This window comes from Arachis ipaensis, chromosome B5 (genome assembly GCF_059453495.1).
Source record: "Arachis ipaensis isolate K30076 ecotype BB chromosome B5, ASM5945349v1, whole genome shotgun sequence".
NCBI classification, from domain to species: domain Eukaryota; kingdom Viridiplantae; phylum Streptophyta; class Magnoliopsida; order Fabales; family Fabaceae; genus Arachis; species Arachis ipaensis.
The window spans coordinates 10,831,278-10,851,732 of NC_142440.1; the positions used below are offsets into that span (position 1 = coordinate 10,831,278).

The 20,455-nt window shown below is 37.5% G+C and overlaps 1 protein-coding gene and 1 non-coding gene across 2 annotated transcripts; one reads left to right on the forward strand and one right to left on the reverse strand.

Annotated features, from left to right (window-relative positions):
- Nucleotides 1-6,783: 6,783 nt before the first annotated feature.
- On the forward strand, nt 6,784-6,891 carry LOC148563364 (small nucleolar RNA R71). The gene has a single exon (XR_015884745.1). It is a non-coding gene; the product is annotated as a small nucleolar RNA R71 (small nucleolar RNA).
- Nucleotides 6,892-12,590: 5,699 nt separating this feature from the next.
- Nucleotides 12,591-18,896, reverse strand: LOC148563365 (uncharacterized). Its single transcript, XM_088486769.1, has 3 exons — nt 17,946-18,896; nt 12,751-13,213; nt 12,591-12,676 (listed from the first exon to the last, which is right to left on the reverse strand). The coding sequence occupies exons 1-3, from the start codon at nt 18,894-18,896 to the stop codon at nt 12,591-12,593; spliced, it is 1,500 nt and encodes a 499-aa protein (XP_088342895.1).
- Between the last annotated feature and the right edge of the window lie 1,559 nt (nt 18,897-20,455).

Here is a 20,455-nt window from a genome sequence, read left to right on the forward strand (position 1 = left end):
GTCGGAGAATGGTCAAATCATAATTCAAGAAAGGAATTCGAGTCAAGGAATTTCAATGAGGATAGTAAAAAAAAAAACGATTCGCCAACCTAAGCGACGTAAACAAGAATCATAAATCGAAACCAAGCACAAAAAGCGGACTCTAACATCCGCAAACCACGTGACTCGCATTACCCATTACTTATCAATTCCTTTTCGCCTACAATAACCTATTAACTTTCCCGTTCACATTAGCCATCAATATTAAGTTGGCCAAACTTAATATCAACAGATATACAACGGTAAGCTAATACCGTTAATCATTAGCCAGCCATGTGCATAAAACTCTAATTCTCGCTATATGAACGAGATTTATTACATGACAGATGCTCAGAGTATGCAATTGAACGGTCCGTTTCTCAGGCTCTACAGGAAAGAACTTTCTGATACCTTAATGTAACACCCTTACTATCAAAAATCACACTTTCGGCTGCGCTACTCTGATAGCAAGAAGTATTACGACTACTTGACATACTAAATATTAAAATAGGAGCCTGTGACTCAACACTGTATCGCTGATTCCTTTGAAAACTGGAAATAAATACTTTATCTTAAGAAAAATACAAGCAGGCATAGATTCATATACAAGACTCCTTACATAATATCTCATAATATAATATACATATAAAACATACAACTCCTATCCCTCTTACAAACTTGTAATAACAAAGACGAGGGAAGAAAATAATCTAATTAACATAACAACATATAAACCAAACGCAATATAACTCTTCTTAATGCTTCTTCATCCAGTTCCTGAAAAGCTAAAGCTATAGGGGGTGAGAACCTAACCACACGGTCTCGCCACGGAGTTTCAAAGTTGTCATAAGAAGATATTCAATAAAAAAAACTGTTTTCAAGCTCAGTGATTATCAATGCCTTATGAATCTTTTAAAAACCAATAGGAAATCGTTCAAAACCTTTTCCAAGAAACAATGTTTAATCTTTTAGAAATCTGAAACCTTTCCTTTCTTATAAGAAAATCTCAATCAGAAACCAACCACGCACTCAAACAACACAATCATTAATTCAGCATCAAAGTTCATTCTCAAATGTAGTACCCCAGGACAAACACAGGTAAGACAGACAAGGAAAGCACAAGTAGATAGCAGTTACAGCAAATAGTTCAAGTAGCAGTTAAGGACAGTTTAGCAATTAGGCAAACCAAAACAAGTTCAAACCCAAGCAAAGCATACGAATACATATGATGCATGCTTGTCCTATGGCTGATGAGGCTCATCTGTCGGTTATCCAGCCAACCCGACAAGTCTGAATTGTCCTTAGACTGTTGGTGCACGAACTTGTGATGTCCAGGCTCGAACAATCCCTGGTAATGGCTCCAAAGCTTGGTGCTTTGATCTTAATTCATAATTGTCACAACTTCGATACAACTAACCAGCAAGTGCACTGGGTCGTCCAAGTAATACCTTACGTGAGTAAGGGTCGAATCCCACGGAGATTGTTGGTATGAAGCAAGCTATGGTCACCTTGTAAATCTCAGTCAGGCAGATATAAAGTGATAATGGTGTTTTCGAATATTATATAATAAGATAGGGATAGAGGTACTTATGTAAATCATTGGTAGGAATTTCAGATAAGAGAATGGAGATGCTTTTCGTTCCTCTGAACCTCTGCTTTCCTGCTATCTTCATCCAATCAGTCTTACTCCTTTCCATGGCTGGCTGTATGCAAGGGCATCACCGTTGTCAGTGGCTACATCCCCTCCTCTCAGTGAATCATATGCTCACGCACCCTGTCACGGCACGGCTATTCATCTGTCGGTTCCCGATCATGCTGGAATAGGATTCACCCTCCTTTTGCGTCTGTCACTAACGCCCAGCACTCGCGAGTTTGAAGCTCGTCACAGTCATTCAATCATTGAATCCTACTCAGAATACCACAGACAAGGTTTAGACCTTCCGGATTCTCTTGAATGCCGCCATCATTCTAGCTTACGCCACGAAGATTCTGGTTAGGAGATCTAAGAGATACTCATTCTAGCTTAATTCATGTGGAACAGAAGTGTTTGTCAGGCACGCGTTCATAAGGGGGAAGGATGATGAGCGTCACACATAATCATCACCTTCATCACGTTCTTGGGTGCGAATGGATATCTTAGAAGAGAAATAAGATGAATTGAATAGAAAACAGTAGTACTTGTATTAATCTTTGAGGAACAGCAGAGCTCCACACTTTAATCTATGGAGTGTAGAAACTCTACCATTAAAAATATATAAGTGAAAGGTCCAGGCATGGCCGAGAGGCCAGCCCCTCTGATCTAAGAACCAGGCGTCCAAAGATGCCTAATACAATAGTAAGAGGTCCTATTTATAATAAACTAGCTACTAGGGTTTACATGAGTAAGTTTTTGATGTATAAATCCACTTCCGGGGCCCACTTGGTGTGTGTTTGGGCTGAGCTTAAGTGTTGCACGTGCAGAGGCCATTTGTGGAGTTGAACACCAGTTTTTGTGCCAGTTTGGGCGTTCAACTCTGGTTTTGGATCCTTTTCTGGCGCTGGACGCCAGATTTGGGTAGAAAGCTGGCGTTGAACGCCAGTTTACGTCATCAATTCTTGGCCAAAGTATGGACTATTATATATTGCTGGAAAGCCCCTGGATGTCTACTTTCCAACGCAATTGGAAGCGCGCCATTTCGAGTTCTGTAGCTCCAGAAAATCCACTTTGAGTGCAGGGAGGTCAGAATCCAACAGCATCAGCAGTCCTTTTTCAACCTCTGAATCTGATTTTTGCTCAAGTCCCTCAATTTCAGCCAGAAAATACCTGAAATCACAGAAAAACACACAAACTCGTAGTAAAGTCCAGAAATGTGAATTTAACACAAAATCTATTAAAAACATCCCTAAAAGTAACTAGATCCTACTAAAAACATACTAAAAATAATGTTAAAAGGCGTATAAATTGTCCGCTCATCACAACACCAAACTTAAATTGTTGCTTGTCCCCAAGCAACTGAAAATCAAAATAGGATAAAAAGAATAGAATATACTATAAATTCCAAACTATCAATGAAACATAGCTCCAATTATATGAGCGGGACTTATAGCTTTTTGCCTCTTGAATAGTTTTGGCATCTCACTTTATCCATTGAGGTTCAGAATGATTGGCATCTCTAGGAACTTCAGATTTCGAATAGTGTTATTGATTCTCCTAGTTCAGTATGATGATTCTTGAACACAGCTTCTTTATGAGTCTTGGCCGTGGCCCTAAGCACTTTGTTTTCCAGTATTACCACCGGATACATAAATGCCACAGACACATAATTGGGTGAACCTTTTCAGATTGTGACTCAGCTTTGCTAAAGTCCCCAACTAGAGGTATCCAGGGTTCTTAAGCACACTCTTTTTTTTGCTTTGGACCTTGACTTTAACCGCTCAGTCTCAAGTTTTCACTTGACACCTACACGCCACAAGCACATGGTTAGGGACAGCTTGGTTTAGCCGCTTAGACCAGGATTTTATTCCTTTAGGCCCTCCTATCCACTGATGCTCAAAGCCTTGGGATCCTTTTTATTTGCCCTTGCCTTTTGGTTTTAAGGGTTATTGGCTTTTTCTGCTTGCTTTTTCTTTTTCTTTCTATTTTTTTTTCTGCAAGCTTTGTTCTTTGCTGCTTTTTCTTGCTTCAAGAATCATTTTTATGATTTTTCAGATTATCGAATAACATGTCTCCTAGTCATCATTCTTTCAAGAGCCAACATATTTAACATTCTTAAACAACAACTTCAAAAGACATATGCACTGTTCAAGCATACATTAAGAAAACAAGAAGCATTGTCACCACATCAATATAATTAAACTAAGTTCAAGGATAAATTCGAAACTCAGGTACTTCTTGTTCTTTTGAATTAAAACATTTTTCATTTAAGAGAGGTGATGGATTCATAGGACATTTATAACTTTAAGACATAGTTACTAACTACTAATGATCATGTAATGAAGACACAAACATGGATAAGCACATAACATATAAAACGAAAAAACAGAGAAAGTAAGAACAAGGAATGAGTCCACCTTAGTGATGTCCTTGAGCTCTTCTATGTCTCTTCCTTGTCTTTGCTGCTCCTCCTTCATTGCTTTTAGATCTTCTCTGATTTCATGAAGGATGATGGAGTGCTTTTGATGTTCCACCCTTAGTTGCTTCCAATAATTGTGTGGAAGAAAATGTATCCCCTGAGGTATCTCAGGGATCTCTTGATTTGCAGTCAAATGTTCTACCACTGAGCTATAGACCCTTGATGGAAGCTTTTGTCTTCCCTTTCCTCTTTCTAGAGGCTTCTCTGGCCTTAGGTGCCATCAATGGTTATGGAAAAAACAAAAAAGCTATGCTTTTTACCACACCAAACTTAGAATGTTGCTCGCCCTCGAGCAAAAGAAGAAAGAATGAAGAAGATATGGAGGAGATGGATGGGAGTGTGTATTCGGCCATTTGGGTGGGATTGGGTGGGAGAGAGATGTTGAATTTTGAAGGTAGTGGGTGTATGGATGTGAGTGGTAAATGGAAGACAGAAGGGATGAGTGTTTATTGGGAAAAGAGGATGATTGAGAAGAGAGAAGAGAGTGAGTGGAGGTAGGTGGGGATCCTGTGGGGTCCACAGATCCTGAGGTGATCCTGTGAGGTCCACAGATCTTGAGGTGTCAAGGCATTTACATCCCTGCACCAATTTAGGCATGCAAAATGCCCTTGCACACAACTCTGGGCGTTCAGCGCCAGGTTGGTGCCCATTTTGGGCGTTCAACGCCCATTTGCTGCCATTTCTGGCGTTGAACGCCAGAACCATGCTTGTTCTGGGCGTTCAGCGCCAGGATGCTCCCATTCTGGGCGTTCAGCGCCAGAACTATGCTCTGTTCTGGCGTTTGAACGCCAGACAGATGCTCCTCCAGGGCGTGATTTTTCTTCTGCTGTTTTTGATTCCGTTTTTGAATTTTTTTTTTTGTTTATTTTGTGACTCCACATGATCATGAACCTAAGAAATCATGAAAAATAATAAAAATAAGAATTAGATAAACATTGGGTTGCCTCCCAACAAGCGCTTCTTTAATGTCAATAGCTTGACAGTGGGCTCTCATGGAGCCTCACAGATGTGCAGAGCTTTGTTGAGACTCTCCAACACCAAACTTAGAGTTTGGTTGTGGCCTCCCAACACCAAACTTAGAGTTTGACTGTGGGGGCTCTGGTTGACTCTGTTTGGAGAGAAGCTTTTCCTGCTTCCTCTCCATAGTTGCAGAGGGAGATCCTTGAGATTTGAATACAAGGGAGTTCTCATTCCAGTGAAGGAATATTTCACCTCTGTCAACATCAATCACAGCTCTTGCTGTGGCCAGGAAAGGTCTTCCTAGGATGATGGATTCATCCTCTTCCTTTCCAGTATCCAGGACTATGAAATCAGTAGGTATGTAAAGGCCCTCAACCTTTACTAATACATCTTCTACTTGTCCATAAGCCTGTTTTCTTGAGCTGTCTGCCATCTCCAGTGAGATTTTAGCAGCTTGCACCCCATAGATTCCCAGTTTCTCTATTACAGAGAGGGGCATGAGGTTTATCCCTGAACCAAGGTCACACAGAGCCTTAAAGATCATGGTGCCTATGGTACAAGGGATTATGAACTTTCCAGGATCCTGTCTCTTCTGAGGCAATGTCAGTTGATCCAGATCACTTAGTTCATTGATGAACAAGGGAGGTTCAACTTCCCAAGCATCAATGCCAAACAATTTGGCATTCAGCTTCATGATTGCACCAAGAAACTTGGCAGTTTGCTCTTCAGTAACATCCTCATTCTCTTCAGAAGAGGAATACTCATCAGAGCTCATGAAGGGCATAAGGAGGTTCAATGGGATCTCTATGGTCTCTAGATGAGCCTCAGAGTCCTTTGGTTCCCCAGAGGGAAGCTCCTTATTGGTCACTGGACGTCCCAGGAGGTCTTCCTCCTTGGGATTCACGTCCTCTCCTTCCTTTGCAGGTTCGGCCATGGCGCTTATGTCAATGGCCTTGCACTCTCCTTTTGGGTTCTCTTCTGTATTGCTTGGGAGAGTACTAGGAGGGATTTCAGTGATCCTTTTACTCAGCTGGCCCACTTGTGCTTCCAAATTTCTAATGGAAGACCTTGTTTCATTCATGAAACTTACAGTGGCCTTAGATAGATCAGAGACTAGATTTGCTAAATTAGAAGCGTTTTGTCCAGAGTTCTCTGTCTGTTGCTGAGTTGATGATGGAAAAGGTTTGCTATTGCTAAACCTGTTTCTTCCACCATTGTTAAAGCCTTGTTGGGGCTTTTGATCCTTCCATGAGAAATTTGGATGATTTCTCCATGTTGAGTTATAGGTGTTTCCATAAGGTTCACCTAAGTAATTTACCTCTGCTATTGCAGGGTTCTCAGGATCATAGACTTCTTCTTCAGAAGATGCCTCTTGAGTACTGTTGGATGCAGCTTGCATTCCATGCAGACTCTTAGAAATCATATTGACTTGCTGAGTCAATATTTTGTTCTGAGCCAATATGGCATTCAGAGCATCAACTTCAAGAACTCCCTTCTTCATAGGCGTCCCATTACTCACAGGATTCCTTTCAGAAGTGTACATGAACTGGTTATTAGCAACCATGTCAATGAGTTCTTGAGCTTCTGCAGGCGTTTTCTTTAGGTGAATGGATCCACCTGCAGAAGTGTCCAATGACATCTTAGATAACTCAGACAGACCATCATAGAATATATCTAGGATGGTCCATTCTGAAAGCATGTCAGAAGGACACTTTTTGGTCAACTGTTTGTATCTTTCCCAAGCTTTATAGAGGGATTCACCTTCTTTCTGTCTGAAGTTTTGAACATCAGCTCTAAGCTTGCTCAGCTTTTGAGGAGGAAAGTACTTGGCTAAGAAAGCCGTGACCAGCTTATCCCAAGAGTTCAGGCTGTCTTTAGGTTGAGAATCCAACCATAATCTAGCTCTGTCTCTTACAGCAAAAGGGAAAAGCATGAGCCTGTAGACTTCAGGATCTATTCCATTAGTCTTAACAGTATCACATATCTGCAAGAATTCAGTTAAGAACTGAAAAGGATCTTCAGATGGAAGTCTATGAAACTTGCAGTTCTGCTGCATCAGAGAAACTAATTGAGGTTTCAGCTCAAAGTTGTTTGCTCCAATGGCAGGAATGGAGATGCTTCTTCCATGTAAATTGGAATTAGGTGCAGTGAAGTCACCAAGCATTCTCCTTTCATTATTATTATTTTCGCCTGCCATCTCCTCTGCCTGTTCGAAAATTTCTGAAAGGTTATCTCTGGATTGTTGTATTTTAGCTTCTCTTAATTTTCTCTTCAGAGTCCTTTCAGGTTCTGGATCTGCTTCCACAAGAATGTTCTTATCCTTGCTCCTGCTCATATGACAAGGAAGAATGGCCAGAAAAATAATAATAATAATAGAGATCCTCTATACCACAGTATAGGGATCCCTTTGTAAGTAGAAGAAGAAGGGGAGATAAAGGATGTGATGTAAAGGAAGAAACACAACTGTGAGGATTGGAATGTGAGATGAGATGTTAGGATATGAATGAATAAATAGAATGAGATGGGGGAGGAATAATTTTCGAAAATTATTTTGAAGAAGAGTTAGTGATTTTTGAAAATTGGTTTTTGAAAATTAGTTAGTATTTTTCGAAAATTTTTGAATTCAAAAATAAAAAATAAAAATAATTAGTTAATTAAAAAGAAATTTTTGAAAAAGAGGGAAGATATTTTCGAAAATTGAGAGAGAGAGAGTTAGTTAGGTGATTTTGAAAAAGTTAAGAAACAAACAAAAAGTTAGTTAGTTAGTTGAAACAAATTTTGAAAAGATAGGAAGTTAGGAAGTTAGAAAAGATATTTTGAAAAGATATTTTTGAAAAAGATAAGATAAGAAGATATTTTTGAAAAGATATGATTGAAATTAGTTTTGAAAAAGATTTGATTTTTAAAATCTCAATTAATGACTTGATTCACAAGAAATCACAAGATATGATTCTAGAACTTAAAGTTTGAATCTTTCTTAACAAGCAAGTAACAAACTTCAAATTTTTGAATCAAAACATTAATTGATTATGTTATTTTCGAAAATTATGGTATAAAATAAGAAAAAGATTTTTGAAAATTATTTTTGGAATTTTCGAAAATAACTAAGAATTTTGAAAAAGATTTGATTTTTGAAAAAGATTTTGAAAAAGATAAGATTTTCAAATTGAAAATTTGATTTGACTCATAAGAAACAACTTGATTTAAAAAATTTTTGAAAAAGTCAATCCAAATTTTCGAATTTGATGAGAGAAAAAAGGAAAGATATTTTTTTTATTTTTGAAATTTTTATGAAAACATGAAAATTATGCAATGTATGAAATTTTTAGATCAAAACAATGAATGCATGCAAGAATGCTATGAATGTCAAGATACACTATGAATGCCAAGATGAACATCATAGACACAATTTTGAAAAATTTTTAATGCAAATAAAACATGCAAGACACCAAACTTAGAATTCTTTAATGCTTACGCACTAAGAATTCAAGAATGCACATGAAAAACATGAAAAGACACAAAACAAAAAATCATCAAGATCAAACAAGAAGACTTACCAAGAACAACTTGAAGATCATGAAGAACACTATGAATGCATGATATTTTCGAAAAAATGCAAGATGCATATGCAAGTGACACCAAACTTATGATATGACTCAAGACTCAAACAAGAAACACAAAATATTTTTTATTTTTATGATTTTCTAATTTTTTTGGATTTTCTTTTAATTTTTTCGAAAATTATTGTGAGAAGTAAGAATAAGGATTTCAAAATTTTTAATATGAATTCCAGGAATCTTGCCATGTTAGTCTTAAAGCTCCAATCAAAGGGTCAAGCATGGCTTAATAGCCAGCCAAGCTTTAATAAAAATATGAGTGTAATTCAGACATGACAAGCCCAACATACTCATTCCCAAAGGAATAGACATGGCTTTACAGCCAGCCAGGCTGCAACATATAATTACATGGGCTGGAGTGATTAGTTGAATACCAATCCCAAAGTAGTTTGGGTATGGCTTTACAGCCAGATATGATTCAACATATTTCATGAAACACTAGAATTCATTCTTAAAAATTTTGAAGCCATAGAATAATTTATTTTTGAAAATATTTTTATTTTTTTCGAAAACAGATGAGAAAATTTTAGAAAAATATTTTTGAAAAATTTTTGAAAAGAAAACGAAAAGAAAATTACCCAATCTGAGCAACAAGATGAGCCGTCAGTTGTCCAAACACAAACAATCCCCGGCAACGGCGCCAAAAACTTGGTGCTGTTGCCGGATCAAAAGGGAATCTGGCACTGATGTTACCGGACCAATAAGCTTGCCGAAAACTCAAACAATCCCCGGCAACGGCGCCAAAAACTTGGTGCACGAACTTGTGATGTCCAGGCTCGAACAATCCCTGGTAATGGCTCCAAAGCTTGGTGCTTTGATCTTAATTCATAATTGTCACAACTTCGATACAACTAACCAGCAAGTGCACTGGGTCGTCCAAGTAATACCTTACGTGAGTAAGGGTCGAATCCCACGGAGATTGTTGGTATGAAGCAAGCTATGGTCACCTTGTAAATCTCAGTCAGGCAGATATAAAGTGATAATGGTGTTTTCGAATATTATATAATAAGATAGGGATAGAGGTACTTATGTAAATCATTGGTAGGAATTTCAGATAAGAGAATGGAGATGCTTTTCGTTCCTCTGAACCTCTGCTTTCCTGCTATCTTCATCCAATCAGTCTTACTCCTTTCCATGGCTGGCTGTATGCAAGGGCATCACCGTTGTCAGTGGCTACATCCCCTCCTCTCAGTGAATCATATGCTCACGCACCCTGTCACGGCACGGCTATTCATCTGTCGGTTCCCGATCATGCTGGAATAGGATTCACCCTCCTTTTGCGTCTGTCACTAACGCCCAGCACTCGCGAGTTTGAAGCTCGTCACAGTCATTCAATCATTGAATCCTACTCAGAATACCACAGACAAGGTTTAGACCTTCCGGATTCTCTTGAATGCCGCCATCATTCTAGCTTACGCCACGAAGATTCTGGTTAGGAGATCTAAGAGATACTCATTCTAGCTTAATTCATGTGGAACAGAAGTGTTTGTCAGGCACGCGTTCATAAGGGGGAAGGATGATGAGCGTCACACATAATCATCACCTTCATCACTTTCTTGGGTGCGAATGGATATCTTAGAAGAGAAATAAGATGAATTGAATAGAAAACAGTAGTACTTGCATTAATCTTTGAGGAACAGCAGAGCTCCACACCTTAATCTATGGAGTGTAGAAACTCTACCATTTAAAATACATAAGTGAAAGGTCCAGGCATGGCCGAGAGACCAGCCCCTCTGATCTAAGAACCAGGCGTCCAAAGATGCCTAATACAATAGTAAGAGGTCCTATTTATAATAAACTAGCTACTAGGGTTTACATGAGTAAGTTTTTGATGTATAAATCCACTTCCGGGGCCCACTTGGTGTGTGTTTGGGCTGAGCTTAAGTGTTGCACGTGCAGAGGCTATTTGTGGAGTTGAACACCAGTTTTTGTGCCAGTTTGGGCGTTCAACTCTGGTTTTGGATCCTTTTCTAGCGCTGGACGCCAGATTTGGGTAGAAAGCTGGCGTTGAACGCCAGTTTACGTCGTCAATTCTTGGCCAAAGTATGGACTATTATATATTGCTGGAAAGCCCCTGGATGTCTACTTTCCAACGCAATTAGAAGCGCGCCATTTCGAGTTCTGTAGCTCCAGAAAATCCACTTTGAGTGCAGGGAGGTCAGAATCCAACAGCATCAGCAGTCCTTTTTCAACCTCTGAATCTGATTTTTGCTCAAGTCCCTCAATTTCAGCCAGAAAATACCTGAAATCACAGAAAAACACACAAACTCATAGTAAAGTCCAGAAATGTGAATTTAACACAAAATCTATTAAAAACATCCCTAAAAGTAACTAGATCCTACTAAAAACATACTAAAAATAATGTCAAAAAGCGTATAAATTGTCCGCTCATCAACTGTCCCCTGACGTGCATCCCCAAGAGTCTATGCATAGCTTTTTCTCAAATAATCAATATTGCTCAATGGGGGTAACATTCCCGAGAATTTATATAGTGCCCGGTCACACTTACGTCGTAGGGTCAACAGAGTATCGAGTTTTCAACCTGGTACACATGGTGGCAAGCCACGGCACTTAATCTAGGGAACCTCGTATCTCAAATATTTCAAATTCATAAGCCATATGAATAATTCAAAGATCATATCTCAACATTCTCAACATCATAATCATTCATCAATCCAAATCTCATTTTCAAATTCATTCAAAAACCATATTTCAAAGAAAATCCTCATCAATCCTCATCATCCTTCGTTCCATCCCATTCATTAACAATCCCAATTTCAAACATAATTCTTTCTTTGATAAATAAATCAATCTTAAACATATAATGTTTAAAAACAAATCTTTTTAATTAACTACTTCAAATAAAACTTCCAATTTTATAAAATTTCGGCAGTATTTCCTTTAAAACTCGGACACTGCCACCCTTTATGGGTCCCATCCAAACATTTCTCAAACCATTTCTCAACCATTTCCAAATCTCAATCACTTTCCAAAATTCGACCAATTCCAGCATCAAATTATTTTCAAATCAGACCAATTCCAATAATAAAACTCTTTTTAAAGTCAAACTAGCTCAAGTATTAAGTTATTTATAAAATCAGACCGACTCAAAATCAAACCGCTTTAACTTCAAACCAAGAAAAATCACTTTTCCTAATAATTAAGTAAATAACTTTTCAAATCCATTTCTTATCAACAATCGTACTTCACTCAAGCAATCAAGCACCCAATAATCCAGTCCAACAGACCATCACATCCACAAAACAAATATAATCACAGAAATATATCTTTTTGCATCAATATCTATTTATCACAACTCTGTAATATAAAATAGATTTTAAGAAAAACCCTACCTCAATTATTCGCAATCCGCATAATTAAACGCGTTGAATCCCTTTTTCCCCTGGCTCATCACAGCGGCAGCCACAACCGCGGCTCCAAACCACTTTTGCAACAACCATAGTTACTCTAATCGCAACAAGAAATAATCGAAACTCAATCAAATAGCAAATAGCATTGCAAAATCCTCAATAAACTATAACGAATCGCTAACAGCGAGAGTTCCAAAACAAGAAAAACTCACCGAATCAAGAGGAAAATAAAAGTTGGAGCTGTTACAAATCCAATGGCCAACACCGGCAAGAACGGGACCTGACAGAAATAATGGAAAGTGAAGGTGATGCAGAATAGCTATGGTGGTTAATCCAATCAGCACCGAGAGCGGCGTCAGTAATTCCAGCAACAGTGACCATGGTTACAGCAAAATAGAGAATTTAAACTCAATGGAATCGAAAACAGAAATGAATTCAATGGAACTGGAAACAAAGACCGCTTACGATAAAAGAACGAAATAGCAGCAATAGGAGAGGCAACCCCCTTCTCTCTAGTCCGTGATTTCGGCGACCAGAGGCACGATGGTTGTTCCCCAGTGACAATCGACGGTGGCGGCTGAAGCTTCTTCGACGGTGACTAAAACCAACACGCAGAGACAATAAGGTTTTCGGAATCTTAAATGAAGGTAAACCAAACTTAAAAACCCTTACCGATGGTGAATCTCAGTGGCGGCAGTGGAGCTTCTCGGCGGCAGAGGTGCGGCGGTGGCTGGACACGAGCCTCTGCTCTGCTCCCGAGCTCTCTCTCTCTCTCTCTCTTTCCCTCTTCACAAACGGCGACGGCACGGGCTGGAGGTGACAGCGCGAACGGCAGCAACGGGACTGGAAGCTCCTGCGACGCAACGGCGGCGAGCCCAGTCACGGCGTCATCCCTTCCTTTTCTCCCCGTCGCTCCCCTTCTCCTCCTCTTGTGCGTGATGACGACACGGGTGCGACGACAAGGACGACACTGAGCGCGGCGCGATAGTGAGCGGGACACGGTCCTGAGCAGCGCGGCAGTAGTGCGGCGGCGGCTCCTCTCCGACGCTCTCTTCCTCCCTGATTCTCCCCTTCCCTGTTTCCCTTTTTGTTGCCTTCGCTTCTTTCTTTCTTTCTGTCTTTCTCTTTTTTTTTTCTGAAGGGATGGAACTGAGTTTGGGTTAAGGAGTGGGGGTGGTTAGGTTAGATGAGTGGCGGTGGTTAGGTTAGATTAGGAGGGGGTTATAATTTAATTTGATTAAAATTAGGGTTTTATTTAGGAATTTAGAGTTAAGATAAAATTCATATAAGTAATATAACAATTCTATAAATTTAAGAGTAATAGGATAATTGAAAACCTGTCTTAATCCAACACTAATATTTATTAAAAATACTATTTAATTATCAATTTACAAATTATTCTCAAATAAATAATTCTAATTCGATAACTATAGATAATATAATTAATTTTCTTCATTCATAAAAATTAAAGTATTAAAGTATTAATTTCTAAAATCACAATTATTTAAATCAAATTATGTAAATTCTTATTATTTTACGATTCTTAAACTTTATAATTTAAATATGAAAATTACCCAATAATTGTAAAATTAGATAAAATTACTAATTTAATTATCAAAACTTGATTTAGTTAGCTTTAACAAAATAATTTTCGAAATTAAAATCTTTAATGAATAAATAAATTGAAATTAATTCACAATAAGATTTTTTCGAAAATTCTGAGTCTTACACCCTTTATCTTAGGGTTGTTGGGATCTCTCTTCTAGAAGTAAGTGAGAGATTTAAGGAGGTAGTTATTCCCTTGGATAAGTGATGACTGCCTGCGGGTGTTGACTCCGACTTCTTAGTGGAGATCGGATAGTTAGTGAAGCCAACCTTTTGGATTGGGCCTCTTATCTTGATTGGGCCTAGCTTATATTTTGGGCCAAGGTATGAACAGAATTATTGACCATAGCAAAAAGCATGAGCTAAAAAAGGTATTATATAAAAATATTTGTTAATAATATTTTATGAACATCTGCCGTTACGGTCCAAAAAAATCATGATTCGTACTCAAGAAAATTATCCCCTAACAAGCTAAACAAATTAGAATATATATTAAATGAGAAGGTTACAAATGTTTTTAATAAATTTATAAGTACCAAAATGAATAATTACACATTATTGTTAATAAAATAAACTAATATAGTTGAATTTTGCCTGTGATATATGGAGCATATAACATATAGGAATTTAACAAAAAATAAGTATCCATTACAGATCATTACTCTTAAATAAAATATCTCACATATGTATTTGTTTTTGAAAAATACTTTTTTTAAAAACGGAATGAGTTTTGTAACTCGGTAACTAGAGAATACATTTATAATCTACATGAGAGCATATAAACATTATTATCAAAATAATTTTACTTAGAAAATTGTAGTTGATACTAATAAGGGAATCAACAAGGGAATTTTCAGTATAGAAATCAAATCAAATAGTCCACACTGGGAGGCAATAGTGAGGCAGTGTTGCCGGCAAGTTTGGAAGCTCCAACGTGTTTATTCGGCGACAAGGAGCTTCGGCGAAGGCTGAACAGAGGACAGAAATGAGCAAGGACATGGGCGAGTTGCAGCAGAACCAGAACGGCAGATCGGACAAGCTTTGACGGCCTTTTCTTGCGACAGTAGCAGCGATACTGTTGCGTCCTTTTCTCTCTCCTCTGCGAACTCCTCTCTCTTCGGAGTCCCTCTCTACTCCAACTGACAGCAGCGACGACATTGTGTGTGTGTATGTGCGCGTCCTTTTCTCTCTCCTCTGTGAACTCCTCTCTCTTCGAAATTCCTCTTTACTCCAACCGACAGTAGCGACGACATTGTGTGTGTGGAAAAATGGGTCGAACCCGTCGGGCCGACTTGTCGAACCCGCTAAAAAAGACGGGTCGGGATAGAATTTGGATCCAGCTAAATTAAAAAAAAATCTGCCAAACTCGCACCGCCAAATTTGCGGGTTTTGGCGAGACGGGACAGGTCGCGCCGCCGGGTCAAAGATTTTTATTTTTTCTTTTTTTTATTAAATAAAGGAGTGATTACTATTACAAAATTAATAATTATATAATTTTTAAACACTTTTTTTCATTTTTTATTTATATTCTTCTTTTAGTTATTAACTTTATTTATTTTATTTTACAATTTTATATATATGCTTAAATTATGTGACTTATTTTTTAAAATAAAGATGGTTCTATTGATAAATATTATTTTGAACAATTTTATTGAAGTTAAAAGTAAAAAAAAGATAGTAAACAAATTTATATTATAATTTGACTATTTTTTATTTGTATTTAATTTTTTAATTATTATTTTTTTATTAATTTTAATGAATTTTATTTTTCAAAAAAAAAAGAGTCAAGTGGGCTAGCCCGTCGACCTGCCAATCCGCCATAAAGCGGGGTGGGCTACCCACTTTAGTTGGTAGGGCGGACTGGCCCGCCCCGTTTATGGTACGCCCTAGGCGGGGCAGGACAGGGCCCGCCCGCTTTGTCATCCCTGTGTGTGTGGATAAATTAGGGTTAAAGTTTGGTAAAAAAAATAAGAATAGTGTAGGAATTTTGATAAAATTAGAGGATAGAATAGTAATTAAAAACTAAATGTATTCCAATATAATTATTTTAAGAATATTATTTATTTATCGACTTACTAATTAGTTTCAAATAATTACCCTAATTTAAAATTAGAGATAATCTAATTTATTTTCTTTTAGTTCATAAAATCAAAGTATTAAATTCCAAATCTCAATTATTCAAATTAAATCAAATCTTCATTATTTTCAAATTATTAAAACTCATAAATTTTAAAATATTAGAAAATATCTAATTATGATAGAATTTACATGAGTCCAAAATAATTTTTAAACTCAAAGTATCATAAATTCAATTTAATTACTTTTAATAAAAAATTTTAAAATAAAATCCTAAACAAATATAATAAATCGTAAATATCTCATTATTTTAATTTCAAAAACTCAAGGTCTTACATTTTACCCCCTTATAAAAAATTTTATCCTTGAAAATTGATACTATATGCAAAAAAGTTATATAATTTTAGCACTTTACTAAACATGAGAAAGAAGTATAATGGGGTGCAAAAGTTATAAGATAGGTTCTTGTTGAAACGATGCAGTTCATATTCACCTACTCTCGTTTTCTTGTTTTCCCATTTGGCAAGCATCACAAGTGATGTCTTTGTCAAAATTTATCAAAGGAAGACCTCTTACTAATTCTTTCTTTATAAGTTTGTTTATTTGAAACATACTTGCATGGCCCAATCTCTTGTGCCATAACCACTTTTCAGATTCTTTAGAATGAAGACAAGCTACATTTTGATCCTTTAGTTCATCAAGAGTAAGTCCATACATATTATTGAAACGCTTGGCAACAAACATCACTTCATTTGTTTTTTCATTAACAACACAGCATTCAAATCTTTTGAAAATCACTAAATATCCTAAATCACACAGCTGACTTATACTCAAAAGATTGTGCTTCAAACCACATACCAAAAGCACATCATCAATGAAAGTAGATTGCTCATTACCTACTTTTTCAACAGCAATGATTTTACCTTTACCATCATTTCCAAAGGTCACAAAACCTCCATCATACTTGTTTAGTTTGATGAAGTAGGTTGACCTTCCAGTCATATGCCTTGAACATCCACTATCCATGTACCACATGTCCTTTTTGTTCTTGGATGCTAGGCAAATCTGCATGATGAGTTTCAAGTAGCCTTAGGTATCCAAATTAATTTGGATCCTTTGAAGTTAATCCATCTTGGTTGCCCAAGTGCATTGAAATCACAGACAACATTGTAAACTTTATTTCCAACAACTCTTTTTTCAATGAAACATTGTTCATATGAGTGACCAAATTTCTTGCAATTGACACAATGATTTTCAGATGTGTGTCGCTGAAATTGAGGTGAATTATATTGCTTGAAATGATTAAAGTGTTGAAATTTTCTGGTTTTTGGAGGAGATGCATTTCTTTTGACAAACTGATTTTTATTATAGTTGTTCCTCTTTGCAAAAGCATTTTCACCAGAATTTCTTTGAACATTTTTACCTTTTGAATATGAGGTTTTGTTGTAAAATGGTGGTTTCTTGAAAACAGCCTCATTTTTTGAAATGTAACCCAAACCTGGCCGGTTTGAACTCGGACCAGTTCTTGGTGAAGGCTCAGTTTCATTTGTGTATGCTTCATCAAATTTTTCTTCACAAGTTGAAACATATCCGATACCTGATTTGCTTGGTATGGATTTGGTATTTGATGAAGAAGCCACAAATTTTATAGAGGAAGTATTAGAAACTGCATCTTCCTTAGCTATGTAGCCTAAACCAGATTTTTCAAACAATGGTCTTTGACTTGCAAGTAATTTGTCCAAGTTGCTAGAACCTTGAGCAAATTTTGCCAAGTCACCATTCAGTCTTTTAATCATATCATTTAATCTTTCATTTTCAGCAATTAACTCATGAGAAGGATCCACAATGTGCTTTTCTTTTAATTTTTCAAGTTCAGATTTTAGAAATCTGTTTTCTTCAATGATTTCCAAAGCACATTCAGTTTCCTTCACTTTTTCTTTTAAAAACTCATTTTCAGCTCTTAACACATCTCTTTCAGATTTGCATTCATTGTATTTATCAAGCAGTTTTGATGTGTTTAAAGTGAGATCATCAATAATAGCATGCAAATCCTCAATGGTCAAATCATAATAGTTTATCTCATCAAGATTGTTGTTTCCAGCCATGAAGCAGTCTTTGTCATCTCCTTCAGATTCTTCTTCTTCATTTGAGTCATTCTCAAGATCCTTCCAAGATGCCATGAGTACTCTCTTCCTTTCCTTCTTTCCTTTGTCCTTCTTTTTGAGCTTTGGACAGTTTAGCTTGAAGTGTCCAGCCTCCTTGCAGTGATGGCACGTCACCTTGCTCAAGTTGATCTTGTGTTCCTTTGAACTTGAACCCTTGTATTTGCCCTTGTTCTCCATCATTCTTCTAAATCTTCTAGCAAAAAACAGAAGCTCGTCATCTGAAATACCATCACTAGACTCACTCTCTTTTGGTTCTATTTGTGACTTGAGGGCTATTCCCTTTTTCTTTGAGTCTGTGTTTGTGTTTGTGGCTTCATAGGCAAGGAGTTTTCCTCTCAGCTCATCATAGGTTATGGGACTTAGGTTGTTACTTTCGGTTAGGACAGTGGCAGTGGTTTCCCATTCTTTTGTGAGGCTTCTAAGGAGTTTTCTCACCAAGGTTTGTTCTGCATAGTTTGTGCCCATAGCATCAAGGTTATTGATTATGATTGAGAATCTCTCAAACGCTTCATCAATGCTTTCTCCATCCTTCATGCTAAGCATCTCGTACTCTTTTCGCAGCATATCAATCCTCGTTTCTTTGACTTGTTTAGTGCCTTCGTGTGTAACATGGAGTTTTTCCCAGATTTCTTTGGCTGTCTTGCATCTAGACACCTTCCGGTACTCTTCAAAGCTGATAGCACAGTGAAGAAGGTTGATTGCTTTGGCATTCAGCTTTATCTTCTTCTTATCATCTTCATTCCATTCAGCTTCTTCTTTTGGAGTCACCACTCCATCAGCACTTGTTTTTGTTGGGACCTTGGGACCGCTCACAACAATCTTCCATATGTTGTAGTCAATGGATTGGATGAAAATCCTTATCCTTTCTTTCCAGTAGGAGTAGTTCTTTCCGTTGAAGAAAGGTGGCCAGTTGTTTGACTGGCCTTCAGTGAGGGTGTAGGCAACTGTGGTTATGCCCAAGTTGTTCGCCATTGGATCTTTGCTCCAAGCGGTTAAGCTTGATTCTTGAGACCTTAGCTCTTGATACCAATTGAAGGTTGTGGTAGGCTTAGAGAAGGGGGGTTGAATCTATGCCTTCCTTTTGATTGCTGTTAATACCCTTTTAAAACAAACTTTCAATTCAGGTTCTGTTTGAACTCAGTAGTGGAAATTTATGAGACAATTTATTTTTGTCTCATGAATATCAGAAAACAGAACTCAGCAGAGAAGAGAAAAGCTAACACCAGCATGTATCCTGGTTCGGTTGCCTTGTGCTATGCAACCTACATCCAGTCTCCTCCACAACTATGAAAGAATTTCACTATAGTTAACAGTATTACATACACCAATTTCACAGGATTGACCAAATCCTTTCACACTCAAGTTCTAACCTAACTTGACATTGGCTATGCTAATACCTAACTATTCCTCTTAGTGCTAACCCAACTAAGAAAGGGATACCTCACAGGTACAAGATACAAGACATAGACATACCTAAAGAAATCTGAAAATTACTCTAGGCTTTTCTCTCAAGCGTATCACTCAGCCTTTTTCCACTCATGGCTTTTACTTGAGCTTTCTCACAATATGCCTTTTCTCTCAAGAAATTACAGAAAGATAAACATTAAAAAGTAAATTACAATCTGTAAAACATGAAGGAGATTGACTTCATCAGCAGCCTCTTAGCTATGTGCAAAATCAGATTCGCAAACCTCAGATACAGTTCTTCAGTATTGGCCGAATACTTCTTTGAACGAAAGCATTATCCAAGTAGAGGAACTTCTTTGGAACACAACTCACAAACTCTGGTTTTCTCTCCTTACCTTCTGAATGAGCAGCAAGCTTCTTTTATCTCCTTGCATGTTGCTGGGTTCTTCTTCCAAGGTCAACACCTTGAGCCTTGAGCTTTACCAACCCATAGATTCACTTTTTCACATTAAACCTTAGAGTAGAAACTTTGCTTCTGACTCCTTCATCTTGGCCGAAAGCCACAAAGCAGTAACCGTAGAAATCTTCTCATGATCAACTTGATCTTAGCCATTGAGAAACTACTTGGTCCCCAAGTATCACTTGTGACCGTAGATGTGAAGCAGAATAGGGCAGAGACCAACTTTTCCTTGAATGCCATTTTCGGATAGAGCAGAGAGTTGGGAAGAAGAGAAGAAGATCTGATGCATGCAAGATGAGATGGATTACCTTTAACTTAAGCTTGATTTGGTTTGGATTTTCTGTTTTAGCTTCTGTGTTTCAAGCTTAAACTTTCTCTCTCTTGCTTCTTTGGTTACTAGCTTAGGGAAGAAGCTTTTTCTCTCTTTCTCTTTCTTACTTTTCTGAAGCTTTGATTTGACTTGATTAGAGAGGAGAGGAACGTTGCTTCTGGTAAGGCAAGATGGAGGGAATTGAAAAACAATTCGGGCTTGGATTGGGTTCTTCTCAAATTCAGCCCGTTGGTGCCTTGTCTTGCTTCTTGGAAGACTTTTTTGCTTGAGATGAATGACTTGGGCTTGTCTTTATTTTCACTTACCATTCAGCCCATTAGCATATATCTTTTG

Excerpts from the sequence above, each read along its gene's own strand:
- LOC148563365 (XM_088486769.1), bottom strand. The coding sequence starts at position 18,896 with ATGGCGAACAACTTGGGCATAACCACAGTTGCCTACACCCTCACTGAA. Across the intron at positions 13,214-17,945 it reads GAAAGAAGGAAAGGAAGAGA|AAAAAAAAAAGAGAAAGACA; the intron begins GTACTCATGGCA and ends CCATCCCTTCAG. Across the intron at positions 12,677-12,750 it reads GCCACTGAGATTCACCATCG|TCACCGTCGAAGAAGCTTCA; the intron begins GTAAGGGTTTTT and ends TGTTGGTTTTAG.